This window comes from Microtus oregoni, unplaced genomic scaffold, assembly GCF_018167655.1.
Source record: "Microtus oregoni isolate MIOR12 unplaced genomic scaffold, Mior012 000002F_ref0000024, whole genome shotgun sequence".
NCBI classification, from domain to species: domain Eukaryota; kingdom Metazoa; phylum Chordata; class Mammalia; order Rodentia; family Cricetidae; genus Microtus; species Microtus oregoni.
Window position 1 is genome coordinate 69,947,604 of NW_024543061.1, and position 21,954 is coordinate 69,969,557.

At 39.6% G+C, this 21,954-nt stretch overlaps 2 protein-coding genes across 2 annotated transcripts in view; both read left to right on the forward strand.

The window, feature by feature from the left end:
- LOC121434260 (C-type lectin domain family 2 member D11-like) overlaps nt 1-21,954 on the forward strand; it is a 65,652-nt gene that overhangs the window by 1,049 nt on the left and 42,649 nt on the right. The window lies entirely within an intron of this gene.
- Nucleotides 1,930-16,422, forward strand: LOC121432467 (C-type lectin domain family 2 member D11-like). The gene is made up of 7 exons (XM_041630461.1): nt 1,930-2,003; nt 5,416-5,479; nt 5,629-5,752; nt 7,134-7,309; nt 7,884-7,990; nt 8,754-9,102; nt 16,366-16,422. Exons 1-6 carry the CDS (start codon nt 1,930-1,932, stop codon nt 8,878-8,880), a joined length of 672 nt encoding a protein of 223 aa, XP_041486395.1. The 3' UTR covers nt 8,881-9,102; nt 16,366-16,422.

Consider the following 21,954-nt stretch of genomic DNA (forward strand, 5'->3'; position numbering starts at 1 on the left):
AAAATATCCCTGGGGTCCCCCCGCCCCGCAGCAAACTCCGGCCTGTCCCAGCAGTGCCGGGCGCTGGCTCTAGGGTCTGGCACCCGAGCAAGCGGCTACAGCTTCTCACCAGCGGGAAGGCACACACATGGCGGGTCAGACATATAAACACTGAAAATAGCCATAAATGTTTATTAAAAAGGGGGAGGGAGAGAGAGAGAGAGAGAGAGAGAGAGAGAGAGAAGGAGGGAGAGAGGAGTAGAGAAGCAAAGCCCCGTGTGTACACCAGGAGAGAACACAGAGAGAGAGAGCAATGGCGGGCGAGGTCAGAGGTTAAAAGGAGTGGGCTTGGCCAGGGCAGGGACAGAAAGAATAACATTCCCACATCTTGCTTTTAATAAAAAGCAAATTAGACACTCCAGTTTGAAGGAATTGGAGCGGCGAATTCTCGAGACTGCTTCCGGCTGATTGTGGGCATCGTCTTTGTTGGGGTGGCGCAAGAGAAGGCTGGGTGCTGGGAACATCCTGGCATAGCTGGTCTCTTTGCTTTTGACCGGTGTCTTTGGCATGGGAATGTCTGGTATCTCTTATCCTGTTTAAGGTATTGGCAGAACAAAGAACAAAGTTAAATTAAGGGAAAAACATTTTAGGACCAGGTAATTGAGGGGGATGTATCTGACCTGTTTAAAGTGGATTCTTTAATTCGGCTCCCTGGAACTCACGAGAACTCCTTGGGTTTGTGAAAACAGAAGTTTTAGACATATAATGACTGTAGCATAAGAGATGAATTTGGTTTGAAATTTGTTTGGTGAGGTCACCTTGCAAAACCTCTCAGCTGTCAAACTTTCAGAGATCTTTGAGAAGGATACGATTTTACTTGAGTTACTGATTAAAAAATGACAGAGAACTTACTTGGTCGGCACCCAGAGCTACTCTTTTTGGGTCCTCCATGGTCGTGGATGGTTGCACTTGACCTTTGCTGTTTAGTGCAGGGCCTGCAAGGCTCCAGAAGATCCTGTGGGCTAAGAAATCTGTAGGAAGACAGGCCTACCTTGACCTGAGCAGCTAGGCTGTCGATTCCAGTGATTCCGTCCACGTCTATAGGTCTTTACTTTAGACGAAAGGCAGGTTTTTCCAATGGTCAGCACTCTGCAGTCGAAGCGAAATGCAGAAGGACATTGTTCTGTGCTTGTCTGTCTTCTGTCTTCTTTGGAGGGAGCAGAGAGCTGCTGCTAGGAGCCAACCTGTCTCTTTTTTATTGTTGTGAAAAGTTTTTAATAATTAAATACTTAAATATCACATTCCCCAGATCTCTGAGCAGTTGAGGGCTGTTTATTAGGTATAACTATAGTATAGAATTTGTTTGGAAAGTTGGGTCTGAGCTTGACCATATTGGCTCTCAACAGGTAAGATTTACATTTGTAAAAAGGCAGATAGAGGGAAAAACTGCTTGTAATATAAGGTTAGTGGCAGAACTGACAATGGTGGAGAACAGCTTAAGAGACTTAAAGGTACATACCAGTTTAAAATATAAGACTGGTGTTTTGTAATCTGAAATGAGATGTAATAAATAATTATTATACGTAGAAAGAGTGAACAAGAATTGGGCAATGTGGACGCCTCTAATGGGCCCTGTCAAAGAGATTTAACCATTGCTCAAAACACATTTAACAGAGTTAGCATGAGGAGTTTAGTGAAAACCGAGTGAAGAGGCAGGGTAGAACCAGGAGAGTGTGGTCACGTGGTCTGGCCCTCAGCCAAGATGGCAGAAAAAGTCACCTGACCCATCTGGCCTTCAGCCAAAATGGCGACCACCACGTGTAGTCTGCTCTGTTAGAGAGCCCGCCATGCCACAATAAAAGCTGCACAGGAAAGGGGCAAAAGGCTGGAACCAAAAAATGGCTGTGTAAGTGTAAGGCCGGAGTGATAGGTCTGGATGGCTTGGCTCCCATGGTGAAGGCCGTGCAAACGCCCGCAAAAACCGTGGCACCTCAAGCCTACAACAAGAACGGCTCCCCATTAAGGCAAGATGCAGATGGCAAGAACCTCCGGGCCCTATGAAAAGGCGTCTGATTCCATAGGGGGGTGTATAACCTAGCTGAATCGACTCACAGGCAAGAGGGATCCAGCCTAGGTCAGGCCGCACCGTAGCGGCATGCTGCACCGTAGCAGCAGTGACACCGAAAAGAAGGAAGAAAAAGAATGAAAAAAGAAAAAGAGAAAGACTGGAGGCCCCGGGCCTTGAGTATCACCTTAGTAGAAAGAAAAAAATAAAAATCGTGATAATTGAGTTTCTAAAGATATTTTTTGTTGGTGGAGACCACTTCTTCGTTTCCTGGCTGTCCAGACTCTGAAATAATCATGCAGAAACTTTATTATTTAAATTACTGCTTGCACTACTAACTCTAGTTTCTTACTGGCTAGCTCTTACATCACAAATTAACCCATTTCTATTAATCTGTATATCGCCACATGGCTGTGGTTTACTAGCAAGATTCTGTTGCATCTGTCTCCTGCAACAGATGTCTACATGAGTCTTGCAACACTACCTTCTTTCTTCCAGCACTCAGTTTAATTTTTCCTCCTAGCTCTAGTCTGTAAAGCCTCTGGCCAAAACAGGTTTATTCATTAACCAATTAAAGCAACACATACACAGAATTTTTATCTAATATGAACAACAAAATATGAATATTGAGAGTTTTGTAGGTAGTCAAAAATTCAAAGGACATTATATAATGCTTACAATCCTCTAATCCTAAACATTGTCTTTCTTGTTAATTTAAGCATCAGTCCTCTTAAGACTTGGAGATGTATTTTCATGTCAGACATATGCTCACGTCTCCATCACAGTGAAATAAAGTTTTATAACTCCACTCAAATTCCTCTGAGGCACATTGCAGATTCTTCCCAGACACTCCTCCCTGATATTTGTTTTTCCAGACATTTGCTGTTCCCATGGATCCTACAGACTGGTAGTCATCTACATGTGTTACTTGGGTGTCAAGTATAAACAGTTGACCTCAGAGTTATGTTCCAAGCACCACTGATCGACAAACAGTTCTTAAATTGAAAGCAGCTTGAAATACATTAGCTTTTATTTTGCAGAAGGTTAAGAAAAGCCAACAGGAACATTGGTAGATTAGATTAGCTAAAGCAGAAACAATTTAGTGATGTTTGGAGAGACATAAATAAACCCTAGCTTTGTTATCAGATTCTCAAGATTGGCTGCAAGACAACTGGCTCAGAGCTCACTACTCTAGAGCTGTGGACGATCTAAGCCTAAGGAACACTTGGGCACAGTAAGGTTCAGGCACAAGCATATGCTCCAAGTTTTCCTTTAGAATGCCCCATCCACAGTGCTTAGTAATATTGATTTACATTGTCAAAGCTAGAGAATATTTGGCTTGATTCCAGATGTGATTTTTAAAAAGTATTTTATATTTTTTCTAAGATTCTCGAGAGTTACTGTCAATATTTATATGTATATTTTATGTTTTAGTGGAAATATGGGTTTTTATTTCTCTTGAGGGAATATGTGGCTAGCAGGGCCAGGACTTATAGTAAGTGTATTCTCATTTATATAAACTGATGATCTGTTTCCAGTTGTCTTTTCTCAAACCTGATCAAGCTGAACATATTTAATACATGATCTTAATTGGCCAGTATTCAAGTATTTGGTCCTTTTTTATTCTCTCTCTCTCTCTCTCTCTCTCTCTCTTAAAACAATAAGTTCTCACAACTCTCAGGATACAACTCCTTTTTGATCTATGTCCTGCAAATATTGTTCTTTGAATTCCCTTTGAAAGACTCAGAAAAGAGAGATTTTTAAAATTAGGCCAAAATTCAAGTGTTCCATTTTCTATAATGTGTATTGGGATATTGGTATTATACCTGAGACACTTTTATTCACCACTAGGTCACAAAAGATTTTTTTTACTCTTTTCCTCAGATAGTTTTATAGTCCTAGGATTCATTCCTGGGTAGTATTTTATAGAAGGTAGGAGAAGTGAGTTTTAGTATGTGATACAGATTGCCTCAGAGGGTAGGCTGAAGCCAAAACATACTTAAATCTTTGTTTCTGCCCCTCTATGATTAGGTGGTATCATTTCTGCAAATTTGACCTCTTGATTTTTCTAAGTGTCTCAGCTAGACTAATACTTTTGTATTTTCATACAATTTGAAGGTTATCTTGAGCTGGATGGTTAAACACGGTTCTAAGCACTGGCTTCCTTTGCAGAGAACCCAGATTTAGTCTCTCGTACTTTCATGGCCAACACAACTATTCGTAACTCCATATCCAAGGAATTCAGTACCCTTTTCTGGTTTCCTTTTGGATCAGGCATGCACATCATGCACAGAAATAAAATGAGTCTTTCTTTGTCCCTCCACCTCCCAAATGATGACATAGAAACTTCTTATTAATTATGAAAGTTTTGCCTTAGTTTAGGCTTGTTTTGAACTTGATCTTAAATCTTAAATTTACCCATATTTCACCCATTAATTATGTCAATGTGTTCTACTATATTTAAGTGTGTTTACTAATTTATTTACTCACTAGGTTCTAATGTGCTCTGTTATATTTATGGATGTCTTTACTAATTTATTTACCTACTAGGTTTTTGAAACTGATCTAGGTTGGCCTCAAACCTCCTTTGTAGCCAAGGCTGGCCTTGTACCCATGGCTCTCCAACTTCTGCATCTCTAACACTAGAACTGCAGAAGTGTACACACATACCTGTCTCTTTGACTGGAAGAGGAGTTATACAGACAGTCCTTAGCTGTCCCATGTGGAAGGTGGGAGCCAAACTTGGGTCCTCTATAAGAGCAACAACTGTTTCTAATTTCTCAGTTTTCTATATCTCCAGCCTCTTGCTGATTACTGCCACCTCCAACCCCCACAATGTTTCCCTCAGTCCTAACCAGTCTATTCTTTCTTTCTTTCTTTCTTTCTTTCTTTCTTTCTTTCTTTCTTCCTGTCTTTCTTTCTTTATATATTTATTTATTTATTAAAGATTTCTGTCTCCTCCTCACCACTGCCTCCCATTTCCCTCCCCCTCCCCCAATCAACACCCCCTCTCTCATCACCCCAGAGCAGTCAGGGGTCCCTGCCCTGTGGGGAGTCCAAGGACCTCCCACCTCCTTCCAAGTCTAGTAAGGTGAACATCCAAACAGCCTAAGCTCCCACAAAGCCAGTACGTGCAGTAAGATCAAAACCCAGTGCCATTGTTCTTGACTTCTCAGCAGTCCTCATAGTCTGCTATGTTCAGCAATTCCCGTTTTATCCCATGCTTTTTCAGACCCAGGCCAGCTGGCCTTGGTGAGTTTCCGATAGAACATCCCCATTGTCTCAGTGTGTGGGTGCACCCCTCGCAGCACTGAGTTCCTAACCAGTCTATTCTTGATCTCCACTCTTTCTGTTTCTAATCTGTTTATTAGCTCTCAGTTCCATAACTGGAAGACTACATGGCAACACTTCTGCTTCCCTTTCTTCTACTTCTCCGTGAGTCATAGACATCATTTGCAGACCAGGAATTTCAGTAAGTGTTTGCAGAGGAGTACAAGCAAAATCTACTAATGAGTCTGAGTAAATACAGCTTTTTCCATGAAAGATTCTTGAGATTGATATTCTTATATTTTTCAGATAAAAAGCTCCAAGAAAACATTTTCAGAATCGTTTCCCCTGTGTCTCCTGCTAGACTTTACTGCTGCTATGCAGTGATCATCGTCCTCACTGGAGCTGTGATTGCACTTTCTGTTGCTCTGTCATTGTCAGGTGAGTGACATTCTCCAGATCCTGCAGCATTCTGTCCACATCCACACTTAGTGAGCACTGTGAGCCAGGCAATGTGTGAAGGGCAGGAGAGAAAACACACTGGAAATTCCTGTTCTCTGGGAACTTATGATCTAGCAGAAATGTGCAATGAATGATCAGCACTGGCTGTGGTGTATGCAGGAGGCCAGGCTCAGCATCCCTGGGAAAATGGCATTGAGCAACCCCTTGAAAGATGCAGGAGACATATGTCTACCATGGGGAACTATTCAAAATAGAAAACAAGGGGAGCAATACCCAAAGAAGGAAGCTCAAGGAACTGTGAGGACAGAGAAGAAAACTATGTCCAGGATGATGTCCTTCCCCTACTACTAATGGTGTTAATTACCATGTTAAACTATATTTTAAAAGTATTCAATGAAAGGTTTTTGAAGTGATCAATTTATAGAGTTTTAGAACTACACTGTTCAGAATAGTGTAATAAAAGACTTGTACTGTTGCCATATGGCAGGTGGTACTCTTTCTCTCTTGGCTGGTTGGCCACCAAATTGAAAGGAAAAAAATAAAGAAGGGGTGACAGAAAGTTTTTATACAGTCCATGAGCACAGATGAAGAGAGGCTTCTGGGAGACAGACTTAAGTGGATCATCTCAACTTTATTCCAAAGTATAAAGATTAAGGATTTTACATAGGATTAAGGAGTCTGGGGACATACTGTGGCAGTAGGGTCCTTTAAAATAGACTTTCTAGCATAAGTCTTCTTAGCAGGGCTCTGTATCAAGGGCAAGCTAAGGATGAACCAAGCATCTGGTATTAAAATAGGTATCTGGTTCAGAGGCAGATTTCAGATAATGTCAGTCCTCCAGGCCCAGGAACATCCTCCAGATGAAACTAGACAGAGAACAGGAACTTTGTTGGGGAAGGAGGAAGTTCCTTATTGTCAAGCTGGAGAGAAAGCTGCTAGTCTATGGCAGACTGTGACCTCTAATGTGTCTGAGCAATCCCTTAGTGCAACAGGTCCACACTGTGTACACTGCCTTCCCAATAGTCCTTGTTATCTAAGTTATCAGGCTGACTGTCAAAGTAGGTGGCCATACAGGGTGCTTGTTGCTCTAGCAGCCCAATTGTAGTGAACAATCATAAAGCAAAAAAAGTGATGATATTATAGGAACTCACTTCCTGGGCCCGTATTATGAGTGAGCACCTGAGGGAGATTGAGGTACAGGCCTGAGATGGGATGCCTTTAGCTAAATGTCCATCATCTTAAGGAGAAGACTCCTACAGATAAGTTAGGAAAACTATAGTCAAAATCACATCTCACATCTGAGCTCAATAGGCTATGTCAATTCTTGTTATAACTCATTTTATTGTCTAAATTTTAGGAGAAAAGCCAGAACAGGTCTCAGTCAAAAATACTTATGCTGTTTGCCCAAGAAACTGGATTGGATTTGGGAGTAAATGTTTTTATTTTTCTGAAGACACAAGCAACTGGACATTCAGTTGGAATTTCTGCATGAAACTAAAGGCACAGTTAGCTAAATTTGACAACATGGAGGAACTGGTAAGAAAGGATTGGAATTGATTAGCTTGTTCTATTGAATATGTATTGCCTTGAGATAGACTATTAAAAGATGAAGCATGAGGAAGGATCACCCCTTGCAGATGGAGACATGGGGAACACATGATTGTGTGCCATTTACTGATGGTAATATTTCTGATTGGAGTCCTCAGACATTCATGAAACATTTTCTCATGTGGTGCTCATAGTCAACCTGGAAGGTCAGATATGCCACTTTACTGAGATACCTGGTGGTGATGAGCATTTTTCTCCAAGCTAACAAAGGCTGCATCCTGAAGGTGACAACTGTTAATAACTGCAAGGGCAGGCTTAACCGGGAACTCACGCAGCCATGAAGAATATGTAGTTACACTTGGTACTTTAATTCAAATGAGGTACTTAAGAATTATGACTGTCAACTGGATCCACTGAGAACTCATGGCTATTATGGCTCCAAAGTCTGTGTCCCTCACTTATACCCTCCTGCTACCTAAAGAGAAAGCTGTGGGTTGGGGGACACTCAAGGGTCATCTGAAACAGAGAGACACATAGTTTTGCTTTCCATGTCTTATGACAGAATTTCCTGAAGAGATACAAAGGCACCTTTGACTACTGGATCGGCCTGCACAGAGAGTCATCACAGCACCCTTGGAGGTGGATGGACAACACAGAATATAACAGCTCGTATGTTTTCAAACCACTTTCCTACTACTGTGATCATTTTTTATGAAGTGTGTGAGTTGTGTCTATTAGAGAGGAATGGCTGTGTCATGTGAAGCCAGCTATACTGCCTTGGAAGTATTTTGGCCATCATTTCCAAAACCTTTACTTAGTGTGATTTTCCTCAAAATCTTTAGCATGATGATGGCATCTGGGGTAGCTATTGTCTTCTCCGTCACTAATTTAAATTTCTTTGTTGTTGATAAATGTTCTGTGTGTAATGTAGAAATAATCTTAGATGGGCAATGAGAGTCCTGAGACCTCAGGAAGCCACTGCAGAAGGACCAGCCCGAGACCCATTAGTCCACTGTATGTATGGCTGCACCTGTTCAGAGAAGCAGAAGTTTCACATCGTTGAAAACCTCCCTTAAAATCTAACTAGAGAGCACCCAAGACAATTCTTGAATGTGGGCATAGATGCTTTGAATGGAGCATTATAGACTCAGTCTTGTCCATTATTAAAGTACATTCAGAAATTTACTAAGAAGTGTTTTTTTCCATATGTGAAATGCTTCAAAACAGAATTGAAAATCATCCTCAGTATGCCACCTATGGCTGTAGTTCAATTAAACAGGGTAGCAAGTACTAGTCAAGTCCTTTGTACATGTATTTCAGGTTTCAACATGGATGAATATCAAAGGGACTGTGTTCAAATCAAACAAGATTTCACTGACGAGAGAATGCATTTCTGGGCTCTGTCAACTTACTGTTTTGGGTTTATTTTCAGGATTCCCATCAGAGGAGCTGAAGAATATACCTACCTGAACAACAACAACTGGATCAGTAGTGCCAGGATCTATGTAGAGAAGAGATGGATCTGTAGCAAGTCCAACAGCTATATCCTCCAATGCTAAATTCCTTTTGCTTCTTTCTAGTCTTTGTCAAGAGATGTTTTTTTTTAACAGTTGCTGCTCTAGTCTCCATCTTCCAACATTGTTATCAAAAGAAACTGAATATTTGTTGACATCACAACTGAACACCATCTTGGAGAACGGCACATACATGGGCTTAGAAGAACACTAGTATGTGTAAAATGAGTGTTGTTACTCATACCCTAAGCCTCAAGTACTTTAAATGTTAGTAAACCCCACTTTTATGATATGGAGTTTTTGTTCAGACAGTCTTCTTTATGAGGTTATTTGACCATCAAACTGAGTTCTCCAATATACAGTTGTCCTTGCACTTACATGATGAAAAGCACCATGCAGTGGTGTCTTTAAAGTGGGCCTTTGGAATGAATCTTGTTGTCACCATTATGACTGTGAGACTGTTTAGTTTCAAATAAGTCCCTGACAAAAAAGCATTTTTCTACAAAAACTCCATTTTATATCATTAAACTGTGTGAATTTTATCTACAAAAGAAACTTGATAGGTTTATGACCTTATCTGACCCAATAATCTTGTTCACAGTAGACTTGAACAAGTAGACTTGTAGGTCTACTTATACAGACTCCTCAGATTTAGATGAGATAACTCAGGGAAATGTCCTGTCAATGTCTCTGACTTATAGTAAACACAGGGTAAGTTTTCTTCCATTGTTCTGTGGAAATAATTCTGAAAGGAATAGTAAGTTTTCATGAGCAATGGCCCTTCTAAGGAATCATCCTATAAGCTACCAATGAACTGTTCAAACCAGTTTCTTATAGAGATAGAAATTTATCACTAGTTAAATGAATCATTTTAAGAGCATATAGGAAACCAATCTTTTTCTTTCTTCTTCTTCTTTTGTGAGACGGAGTCTCACTATGTAGCATAGGCTGGCCCTGAACTCAGAGATCTCTCTGCCTTGTCCTCCTGAGTGTGGGTTTGAAGGAGTGTGTCACCATGCCTGGCTTATGCTTAAATGGGCTGGGGAGATGGGTCAGTGGGAAAGAGTATTGTTGTAGAAACACAAATTCCCACCATTTACATAAAAGGCCAAGCATGGCTCTTCTCACATTTCTGTTATTTGAGGTCTACAGGGGACAGAAACAGGAGGATCCCAGGACTTGTTGGTCACCAATCTAGTTCAGAGAGAGACAATGCTTTATACAACAAATAAAGAGAAAATAAATTATGACTATAAAAGCAAATGGTTCACACACTTTATAGGAAGTATCCAAGTAATTTGGGATTTACCCCTTCTCCTAATTCAAATTTCTCAAACTTATTCTTAATGCTTTTTATTCTTTGAGAATTTTGATCAATGTGTTTTGGTCCTATTTACACTCTTCCAAGAATACCTGACCCATCCTTACTCACCCAGTTTTGTTTCCTTAGAACAAACAAACAAGCTACAGAACCCTGGGCTGAGAGAAGGCCAGGACAGCACAGCAGAATCCCCTGGAGTGTGAGCTGAAAGGCTGGGCACAAGGATGACATCCAAAGGGATGGCAGAGCAACCCTTTCAATTATTATGAATCTAGTGGATAAATGTATGTTAATGGCAGAACATGAAGTTAACCAATTTTAAAGAGGAAACTTTCTCTCTTAAGTGCACATTTGGAATTTTAGCAGATGAGAGAAAAGTATTCCAGGACAGGGAGAGAAGACAAGAACCCCCCCCCCCCCAAAAAAAAATAAACAGGCAGGTTGGAAAATAAGCTGTTCATAAGTAATACTTATCTGAGTTCATTTTTGACCCATGATGATGTTCGTTAATCCAAGTTTGCCTGGGACCAGCTTTGACAAAAATACCACTTTCCAGGGAAAGGTTGTGGGGATCAGAAATATTAGTATAGAATATGAAGGCACATTTAAAAATTATAAAACAGAAACCATAGAATAGTACTGGGAATGTGTTCCAGTGAATACTGAAAATTGCAACGTTTGATTTTTACATTTTCATACCCCAATACAAAAGAGGGAAAACGTAACTAAAAGAGTGACTTCTTTAACATAATACAAAGGACAACCATTAATTGCTCAAACACTTTGAGACATCAAGTCAGTAGCATTCTGTTGTTTAGGAAGTGAAGCCACCCTAGACCAAGTATCCTGAAGGCAGTCACTCCTGGGATAACCTCCTATGACAATAGAAGGAACAAATATATGTGGGCATATCCTGACCATCTGTCATTATGGAATGGATCTACCCATATGTGCCATCTTAAAGTCAAAAGAACCAAGAAACCACATCCTGAGTCAAGATGTATATCTCTGATTGTTGTTAGCAATATTGAGCATCCTCTGACTCTTTGAACTTCAGACAATATGGAAATAGGCTCACATTTTTGGACCTCCAAAAAGTTGAAACCTTATAAGAACTTTCTTTAAGAGGCAAAAGTGTCAGATATTCCAGTATTATTATTATTTGTATTCTGTATTGAAATTCATGTTATAGATGAGGCAAACAGACACATTATTTGAGTCATAAAAGAAGTTTAGAAATCTAAAAGTAATTTTGGTTTAAAGCAGTAATATTTATTTTTACTTGTTTAGAAGATTGGATGAGTACAAATTAAAAAAAATGTATCTATTAAAATTAGAAGCATTTTCTTTATTTTTAAAAAATGACCAAGGAATATAAAATCCTGAGCTTATGGCTGAATAGCAAGCATTGTTGTTGTATCAGTTTATTTAGAATTTTTTGAGTTTAAACTTTGAAATTTTGAAATCTTAATTTAACTATCATAGAAGGGGAAGAAGATTTGGACTATGTTTTATTTTTTTACGTATCTAAACCTGGTTTTCAAGCAGTAAAAAAATCATTTAATTAAACCTTTATATCCTTAAAGAACTTTACATCCTAATATACTTTTTTGTTAAATTAATCAAGAGGCAAGGGTCATAGATAATTGAGAGCAGTCAATATAGAGTGAGTTTCTTTAATCAAAGGAATAGTAAAAAATTACTTTGAAACCTGTTTGATGAGCTTTCCTCTATTTGGAATTTGGTAACAAGATAAATGATTTTTAGATCTGGTATAAAAAATATAATCCAAATGATTCAAAAATGTAATTCGAACAAAGACCTTCTAGCAAGTAAAAGGCATGGCACAGTTTTCTGTAATATGGGAAAATTAAACATTTTAAATGCCAGGCAATAAGTAAGAACTTATTTACATTACTTAGCATACTTCAACCTGCATTTCTAATTATCCTCAATAGCCTTAATTTAAGTAAATTTATTATTCACAGTTTATAAATTAGTTGTCTTTATAGATCTAGAATTTTATATATTATCCCTATTATGCTTAGCATAAAAATAATAATTTTTAATTAAAGTTCTTTTAGCATTGCCATGAAACTTTTTAATCATATAAACATTATATAGGGAGACTGTCAACTTTATACATCCTTATAGTTCATCATGGAATTTAATACGTGTGTTAAAGAAACCACAACAGCTGTTGTATGAGGGAGAAGAGAGAAGGGTTTATTTCAAACAAGGGTCAGATGAAAATTGGGAAACATAGATAAAGGAAATAGTCAGCCAATTGCCTGCACATCTTAGATGCTGCCAGCAAGACATACAAAACACACAAATCCAGACATTCAAAAACCAGTCAAAAATCAAGCACACTGGGAACACATTTCCATTTATATGAACAGTATAACAGGAAGACAGACAACATTTCTAGATGAAGCAGCACATGGCAGGCAGGTAGATTTTTTAAACATGGTTTCGGGGAGGCGTGAAGAACAGAGTAGAGACAGGCAGTTAAAGACTTAGCAACTAGGAGCAGCGGGGAGGGGCAGAGACTCAGATTGAAGTGAGAGCAGAAAACAAAGATTCTAAGAGTTAATAAGTATTTATACAGTAAGATTTATCTTGCTTTCATGAACATTTCCAATCAAATTGAAAAACCGTGCACAATGTTTACAACATGGAGAAGGTGCTATTACTCCTATGACTTGGTTTTGGATGGAATAATTGGAAGTTCCTGCACTGCCCTGAGATTTTGTAAACAAACCAGGAGCTCAGGTAGCCTCATCCATATAGAGATAAAGAGAGGGAGAGACAGATTTTTAGTACAGGATAGAAGAAACAGCCTGGAAAATAGTTTATGAATGTGGGGGAATCACCATTTGAATTTCTCAATCAGCTCAAGGAGTTTGAAAGCCTGAAAAAGCAGGTGCTGTCTGTCTCCCTTCAGTGAAGCCAGTTTTGATATTTGAATGAGGAGCTGACAGAGCTCCAAGCTCCAAGCTGAAGCATGAGTTAACTCTTTAGTTCCCAGTGAGACAAAGCAATGAAAGCTGTTTGGAGCAGGCAGGGATCCTAGCTGCCAACCCTTGGAAAGCTGGGAGAGAGCTTGGGAAACTTTTTCAACCCTTATTGGCTTTCTCAGGAGGGCAAGAGATGTGATAAAGTTACTCACTCTTAACAAGTGCCCTTGGAACTAGTAGCAGTCTACCAGTGAGGACTCTCTGAGAAACTGTCTCTTCCAGAAGGGACCTCCTGTGGTTGCCCTCCAAGGTGCTAGAGGAATATCACGTTATTATTCTAGGGTGTTCAAGACCCGAAATCTGCAGAATCCAACAAGTGAGCATTTGTCTTTAGCTGCCAGATTAGAGAAATGTCTCTCTCAAGCATCTCTCAGGGGGTTTCTCTTCAGGGGACACCTCAACAAAAAGCTATCTCTCTTCTTGGATAGTTTTGGAAATTCTTTTGAATCCCTATGTTCAGGCACCATACTGTGTAACATTGTGGATTCCATGAGATAAGATCCAACAACTCCAGATTGATCTCCAAAAATGTAAGGAACAGCTCTGATGCCTCTGGTAGATGGATGGTTGGTAGTCCAATGTGGAACTGGATTTCTTACCCCCCCCCATATCTTCTTTTTCTTAATCCGAATTGTACCCTGCTTTATACACTTCTTGTTGAGATTCTTCAATAGCAGATTCAAAAGATTTTTAAACAGACTTTTAATCAGCTGCTATTACAGGATTATAAGCCCCTGGCCATAGAACCAGAAGCCTGTGAATCCCAACTATTCCCAAATAGTCGAGGTCAAGCTTGCTCCAAGAACTTTGATGCCCCCAAACAGTAGGAAATATTCTGATAATAATTTTTCCCATTTCCTGACACTTGATGGTTTATCAATGGTAAACCAAAGGAGGGGGGGATGTATCGGGAACTATGGAGTTCGTTTGTCCTAGATGTCTTGAGAGTCATGTGTTGATGGGGAACCTCCTTCAGCCAATGGTCTTCTCTAAATTCAAGCATGTTGTTTAAATATTGTTTAATATTCTAATATGAATTTTTTAGTCTTTGAGCTATATAGGTATTAAAAGTTATAGGTCAATAGTCATTCATGTTTGTCCCACTTATAGGTAAATTAATCAGGTTAGTTAGATAAATAGAGACTTTCTGTCTCATGTTATGAGCCATCTGGTACGGGACAGAAAGAAGAAAGATCTTAGGAAAAATTTACTTTTCTCCATATCTATGTTTGTCTCTAGCATACCTTTCATTAAATATATGTTTATATGAATACTGTTTAAGTTTTCCACAATGAACAGTAGATTTTCCTGCAGTAATCTTTGAAGTTTCCAGAAAAAAAGATGGGGCCTCCCAATGATCCCACCTGGTTGATATGAGCTCATGCTGCTGATAGCAGAACTTTAAGACTGGTTTTGGGAACCAGATGCTCAAGGTGGTACCAACTTGGTTAACTGAAATGGTGCACCATCTTATCACGTTCTGGCCAAAACTCCAAATAAGAACTTTAAAAAACCCCATCGACTATTCAGAGACTATTTACAATTTTACAAGACAGTAATCTTAAAACTTAGCCATCATTTTAGTTTTACAGGACTCCATAGAAAGAGCATTGACTCCATGACAGCTAAAAGTAATTTTAAAAGACGATGGCCTTTCTCCCAACAAAGTTTGTCCTCAGGGTTAAGGACATCAATTAGGGGCTGATTATAACAGGTATAGGGTTGGGGCTTGTGGTGCAAATTTTAGGCTCAAAATTCTTACTAAAATAAAAAAAGAAAATTGGATAGGATAACAGGCATGTTAGTGTGAACTTACACTAATAATAATAATAATGAATAATAGAGTGAATACTTGTAAGCTATTATTTATAGACAATTTACATTGGTATAGATTCTTGCATATTGATAAAATTATATTGAATATGCTCCTATTTCTGTTTACATTTTTTGTACACCTATGTGAAGTCATTTTGTCATATTGTATACATGCATGTTTCTACCTCTCATTAAGACATTTTATATATTGATACATTTTTAGGATATATTTATCATATTGTATCATACATTTCTACCTCTGATCAAGATACTTATACATTGTTTACCTTTTGAAGTCATTGTCCTCATTTGTTGCTCACCTGTTTAAAGATTGTTTAATATTTGTAGTAATAAGGGCGGCGGGGCTGCGTCCCGCCACCCGGCTAGCTTTATACTCGAAATAATTACACGGTCACTGTATTCTTTTAAACACTGCTTGGCCCTTTAGCTCTAGCCCTTACTGGCTAATTCTGATATCCGGATCAACCCATCTCTAATAATCTGTGAGCACCTGTCTTACCGGGAAGATTTTAGCCTATGTCCATCCTGGGTCGGAGCTTCATCGCGTGTGTCTGCCCAGGAGCAGGGAGCATGGCATCTCTGCTGAGGCGTCTGCTCCCGAGAGGAGAGCTGTGGAGTTTGAGCTCACTTCCTCTTTCTCCCAGCATTCTGTTCTGTTTACTCCTCCCACCTATCTTCTAACCAATGAGGGCCAAGCAGTTTCTTTTAATTTAACCAATGACCTTCCTTCATCAAATATTCTTATATGAAGGCTTAGTCTTTGAGCTGTGTAGGTATTAAAAATTTTATGTCAATAGTAATCCATGTTTGTCACACACAAAGTTAGATTAATCAGGTTCTTTAGATATAAAATATTGTATTCTACATAGATAGGTTATCTTCAACTACTTCAAAGAACTGTACAACATGACATTTAAATAACTTAGGATTCTGTTGACGTGAGACACAATTGCTCCTGGCAGCACCATTCTATTCTCAAGAAAATGTTGAGCACTGAAGGAAGACACTCTACTTGGAGCTTGTTTTTTTCTTGGCAAAACTGGCCTTTGGGCAAAGTACTGCCCATGTCTCAACTACTGACAAACTGGACAGTGTCTGGACTGGACAAGCAGGATAAAAAAAAAAAGACTGCCAAACATTGCCAAGACAGAGTAAGATGGTTTTGAAAATTTTTTCTGCCTCTGAAAATGGTCTGTCAGATCCTGTAGGCCTTAGCCAAAGTTGGTTGCTCTAATTGTGCAAATGACACTATGGTATTTGCCCAGGTAGCCAGTTTTTTCTGTCATCTACTGAGTATTTTGTATGCTGCTTGATTGCACTTCCTGCCTACTCACCTAATATCTCTCTTCTTAGGTCTTCGATGGGGTCAAAGACTAGAAAGCCGTGTACCAAAAAGGCTCAGACCTGCCCACTTTCTCACTTTCCTCGCTCTAACACCTGGATGCTGGATTCCGTTACTCTTCCCTCATTGTGATCTGTGAGTCCTCCCCACTTAAATAAAGAACCCTATTATTTTGCTGTATTTGGAGCTAGTGTGGGATTATTTGATTTGCGTTCATCTTCGTCTGGTGTGTTTCCCTTCAATGTGGTATAGATTTTTCAGGTACGAATCCATGACTCCTGGAGCACAATGCACCTTCTAGTTCTTAAGAGATCAATGCATTCCCTCAGTCTGTGAAGTATTCAGGCAAGTTTGTATTCCTCTGTATGTTCTCTTAGTAGTCAAGGAAGCATGGAGGCTTGACGGGACATTTGGTATTAGACATTAATCTTGAGTATCCTGTACAATTTACAAACTTCACTGTATCCTGGCAACTACAACTGTATTGATCTTGGAAACTGCAATTATATTTATTGTCTTAGTTAGGGTTCCTATTGCTATGAAAATACACCATGACCATGAGAACTCTTATGAAGGAAACATTTAATTGAGGTGGTGGTGTACAGTTTCAGAGGTTTAGTCCATTATCATGATGGTGGGATATGCAGGTGTACAGGCAGACATGGTGGTGGAGCTGTGACTCCTACATCTTATTGAACTGGCAACAGAAGGTGAACTGAGACACTGGGTATGGCTTGAGCATATATTCCAACTCAAAACCCACCTCCACAGTAACACAATTCAACTAAAAAGACGACATGCTTTCTAATAGTGCTGCTCCCTTTGGAGGCCATTTTCCTTCAAATCACCACAAGAATTAAGGATAACCCCAAAGGGGAATGTTTATTTAGGAGAAAGAGGAGGACAATTGTAACTGGGAGAAAAGAGGTGTGAAAAGTTTCTGCACCAATGCAGCAATCTAAATCAGACCATATGAAACTGAATTAGAAAAGCCAAGGTTTAATGGCTACAATGTTCCTGGGTAATTTTCCAGCCCTGCAGAGAGGAGATAGGAAAGAAATAATGGAAAATCATGCATCTGTTTTCTGAGGGACAGTTTAAGTACTCGGTGAGAGTGGTCTTGAGCATCTGTTGAGGAGATGTCTTTATTTTGCAGAATTTCTGAGATGCAACAGGACTTGGAGAGAGTTGGGTGAGGGGGCTTGGGATCAAGCTTCCAGCAGAACACTCCAGACTCTTTGGGTATATAAATACCAGGGACTCGGGTGGACCTTCCACGAGAATATCCCAGATTTTTTTACTGTATGGACACCAGTTTGTGTCTGCTGCTTCATGTGTACATGGGATGATCACAGGAGGGAGAGATTGAGGGCTTACACTCAACAGGAGGTGTGAGTGGAGGAATATCCAGTTAACAGTCATCCTGAAGACCTCAAGCATTTGTTTTGTGAGGAAGCAGAAAAGGCAAGCTGGTATGAAATAAAATAGATTATTAATACCTGTTCTAGTTGTGCTGACAAAGATGATTGTACCAGGAAAAAAAGCTGATAGGCCCTTCCTTGGGACATTATGGAAAACCAGAGGGAGGAGTGTCCCAGCTGCTGGACAGACCAAGTATTCTGAATAGGTGTTCGTTTGAGCCTAGAGAGGTGGTACCAAGGGTGAAGTCCCAGGAGCTGTGCAGGTGCTGGCATTATCTGGAGGGCTGTCTGCAGGTTGGATTGGCAAGAGTCTAGCAGAAGGGATAGGACTGTGTGGGAACCTATAGGTATCTGTAAAATAATTGGGACAAATTTATATCTTGGTGTCATAGAAAAATGCTATGACTTTAGGTTTAAAGGCATGAACATTTTAGAAGACAAGAGGAAATTTAAAACTCTGAACCTCTATATACCTGAAATTTGTTCATCCTGTACCATGCATCCTGTGAAAGAGGCACATTCATCTGTATTTTAGCCAAAAACTTAAATAATAAACTAAAGTGCTACCAGCGCCCTAATTATCAAACACCTTCAGACAAATCTGACAGCGAAAAATAAATGAGCAGAAGCAAGACAGCTTTTCCAGGAACCTAAACAATCCCAAGTCTTTCTGTGTGTTTTGGCAGACACATGTTTTAGAAGAGTATTTGCCTTTAGATGATGGTTTTTGAAGAGCAGATTGCCTTACCTGTCTTGGCAGGATCAGATGATCAATCCACCAGTGTTGTTCAGACTAGTCAGGGTCTAGGGAGCTGATGAGGTGAAAGGCAAATTTTTGCTGTGTAGCTGATTTTGCCACACCCAAAGCAAGCCTTCAGAAGGAAGTTTTTCTGAAGCCATGCATCTTCTTGAAGGAACTACAGAATGCTTCATGAGCTGGCATGTTTCTCTATCATAAGATCATCTTTTGTTAAATGCTATAATGTCAGATTTGTAAAGGCACTTGAGAATCAGGGTATCATTATATGTCAGGTATATCTAAATTAAACATATAAATTAAATTTGGACACATAGTTTAACTGATTAGTTACAGCTTACCAACATTAGCAGAGTCCTGGAGATTAGAAAGATTATTTAGGTGTCTAGGTTTCTTTCTTTCTTTCTTTCTTTCTTTCTCTTTCTCTCTCTCTTTTTTCTTCCTTTTCCTTTTTTGTGGTCCTGAGACCTAGAGTGATGTGGGAGTCCTCTCTGTGTGTTGTAATTACCATTAATGAATAAAGAAACTGCTTCAGACCCATAGCAAGGCCGACTTTAGGTAGGCAGGGAAAGCTAGGATGAATTCTGGGAGGAATAAGGGCAGAGTAAGGGAGAAGTCATGGAGATACCACCAGAGACAAATGTGTTGAAAGTTTGCTGGCAGGCCACAACCTCATGGTGATGCACAACTAATGGAGATGGGTTAAATTAAGATGTAAGAGTTAGCTAATGAAAATCTAGAGCTAATGGGCCAAGCAATATTTTAAATAATATAGTTTCTGTGTGATTATTTCAGGGCGAAGCAGGTGGGAACTACCAAGAGGCCCTCTCTCCAACAAATTCGTGCCCACGTGGCCAACTAAAGTCCACTTAAAACCTGAGAAGGCTTGGAAAGGAATTCTAGGCACTAAAAATGAAGTTTAGCCACTTTTTTCCCAAATGGGCTTTGCTCACTGGCAGCTTACTTGCAGATCCTTTAAGAGAGGTTTTTCTGGTTCAGCAATAGCGGGAAAATTTTTTTTTGAAATGCCAGATTTCAGGGCCATCCTGACAGTGCAAACTCGTGCTTTCAGGCAGGAGGTCTGGCTACAGAGCATTTGAATGGGGTTTGTGTGTTGTAATAAGAGCGGCGGGGCGGCGTCGCTGGCACCCGGCAGCCCGCATGGCTAGCTTATGCCCCGAAATAATTACACGGAAACTGTGTTCTTTTAATCACTGCCTGGCCCATTAGTTCCAGCCTCTTATTGGCTAGCTCTTACATATTGATCTAACCCATTTCTAATAATCTGTATAGCCCACGAGGTGGCTTACCAGGGAAGATCTTAACCTGCGGCTGTGTCGGGTGGGAGAATCATGGCAACTCTTGACTCAGCTTCTTTCTCCCAGCATTCTGTTCTGTTTACTCCGCCTACCTAATTTTCTGTCCTATTAAAGGGCCAAGCAGTTTCTTTATTAATTGACCAATGAAAGCATCAGATAGACAGATGACATTAACCAATAGACAGATGACCCTTCTCCATCATTTGTGAGCAGGACGCTGAAGATTGCTTAATGGTGACATGGACTACCTGTGTGCCTGAGTATGAGGCTGTGTGTACAACTCTCGGATGTGTGAGCGACTCTACCATGCTGGACTGGATGGGAAAGCAGCAAGTACTATATATATCATATTAATAACACAGCTTAAATTTTAGATTGGGCACACAAGCAGGAAGTACCATATATACCATAGTAATGGTGCAGCTTAATTTTAAGAAGTGCTTAGCATTTTTAAAAACCCTCCTGGACAGTACAGAATTACAGATATACAAGAAAGACAAATCCAGATGAGTCATAGTGTTGGATAAATGTACATAATCGTGGGAGAAAGAAGAAAAAGAGTATAGAGAGTCATAAAATAAAGTTAATGCTTTTTTGAATAAAAGCCTAATGTCTTTAAAGAGAGTATAAATAGTCAGAGAATAAAAGGAGTGTAGTAATAAGAGCGGCGGGGCTGCATCCCCAGCACCCCGGCCGCCCGCACGGCTAGCTTTACCCGAAATAATTACATGGTCACTGTATTCTTTTAAACACTGCTTGGCCCTTTAGCTCTAGCCCTTACTGGCTAATTCTGATATCCGGATCAACTCATCTCTAACAATCTGTGAGCACCGGTCTTACGGGGAAGATTCTAGCCTATGTCCATCCTGGGTCGGAGCTTCATCGCGTGTGTCTGCCCGGGAGTGGGGCATGGCGTCTCTTCTGAGGTGTCTGCTCCTGAGAGGAGAGCTGTCGAGTCTCTGAGCTCACTTCCTCTTCCTCCCAGCATTCTGTTCTGTTTATTCCACCCACCTATGTTCTAAGCTATGAGGCCAAGCAGTTTGTTTATTAACCAATGAAATCAACAGATTGATATATGACACTCCCACATCAAAGGAGTAAAGAAAATTAGACCTCGTAAAAATGGAAAATTCACAGAGAGTCTGGATTATGTATATTATTGTGTTTTCTTTAAATTTTTTGACTGTGAAGAAGCTAAGTGGAGAGAGACACTTCATTGTATGGGCTGCTAAGCTAAACCAGCATGTATATTATGAAGGTATCATGATTTCTAAATTTGGGTCTAAGCATTTGGTGCTTTGGAAAAGAGGTTCTTCTCTTGTTTCCACAGAAGATGAGAACCTGTGGATTGCTTCCAGACTGGTGTGATTTGATAGAGCACAACCCCCTGATAGGTCACCATGAACACCCTCAAAAACTTATTAGCTTAACTGCTGACTGAGAAGAATCTGGCACACAGGATACACCATGAAAGACCTGATTAACAGTGACCCCAAACAGCAGGAAGCAGTATAGACAGAACTACAACAATATTCCCAAATATTTTCTATAAATGTTTGTTAACACTAAAAACAGGATATGCTATAGAGATTTGCATTGGTATGGATCTTAGTTTATTGATACAAATTTAAGGTCAATTTGTTATATGTATATTTCTGCTCTTGATTAAGATATTGTGATTGTGTTCTTCATTTAAAAATGTAATGTATAATTAAGAAATATAGGTTAATAGAAAGTCACCTATAATCGTCAAGCTTGTATTCATCTTAGTTAAGATTTTTAGATATATAAAGATATATTTTACTTAGGCATTCTTTAAATCTTTCAAAATTTGGCATGTAAAATGTTTTAAAACTTAAGACTTTTCATGACTGTGAGACACATCTGCTCCTGGCAGCACCAATTACTTCAAGAGGAACATGGGCATCGAAGAGGCTTCTTATGGTGTTGGTTAGCCATTTGTGCAAGAAACTTCTCTTCCTGTACTGCTTTATAAACAGGACATGCAGGACACACAGAGAAATGAGTGCTAAAGTTGATTAAAGGTGAAACGATCCTTCAGGGTTCCTGATTCATGAAAAAGTCTGCGATAGATTCTGCAGG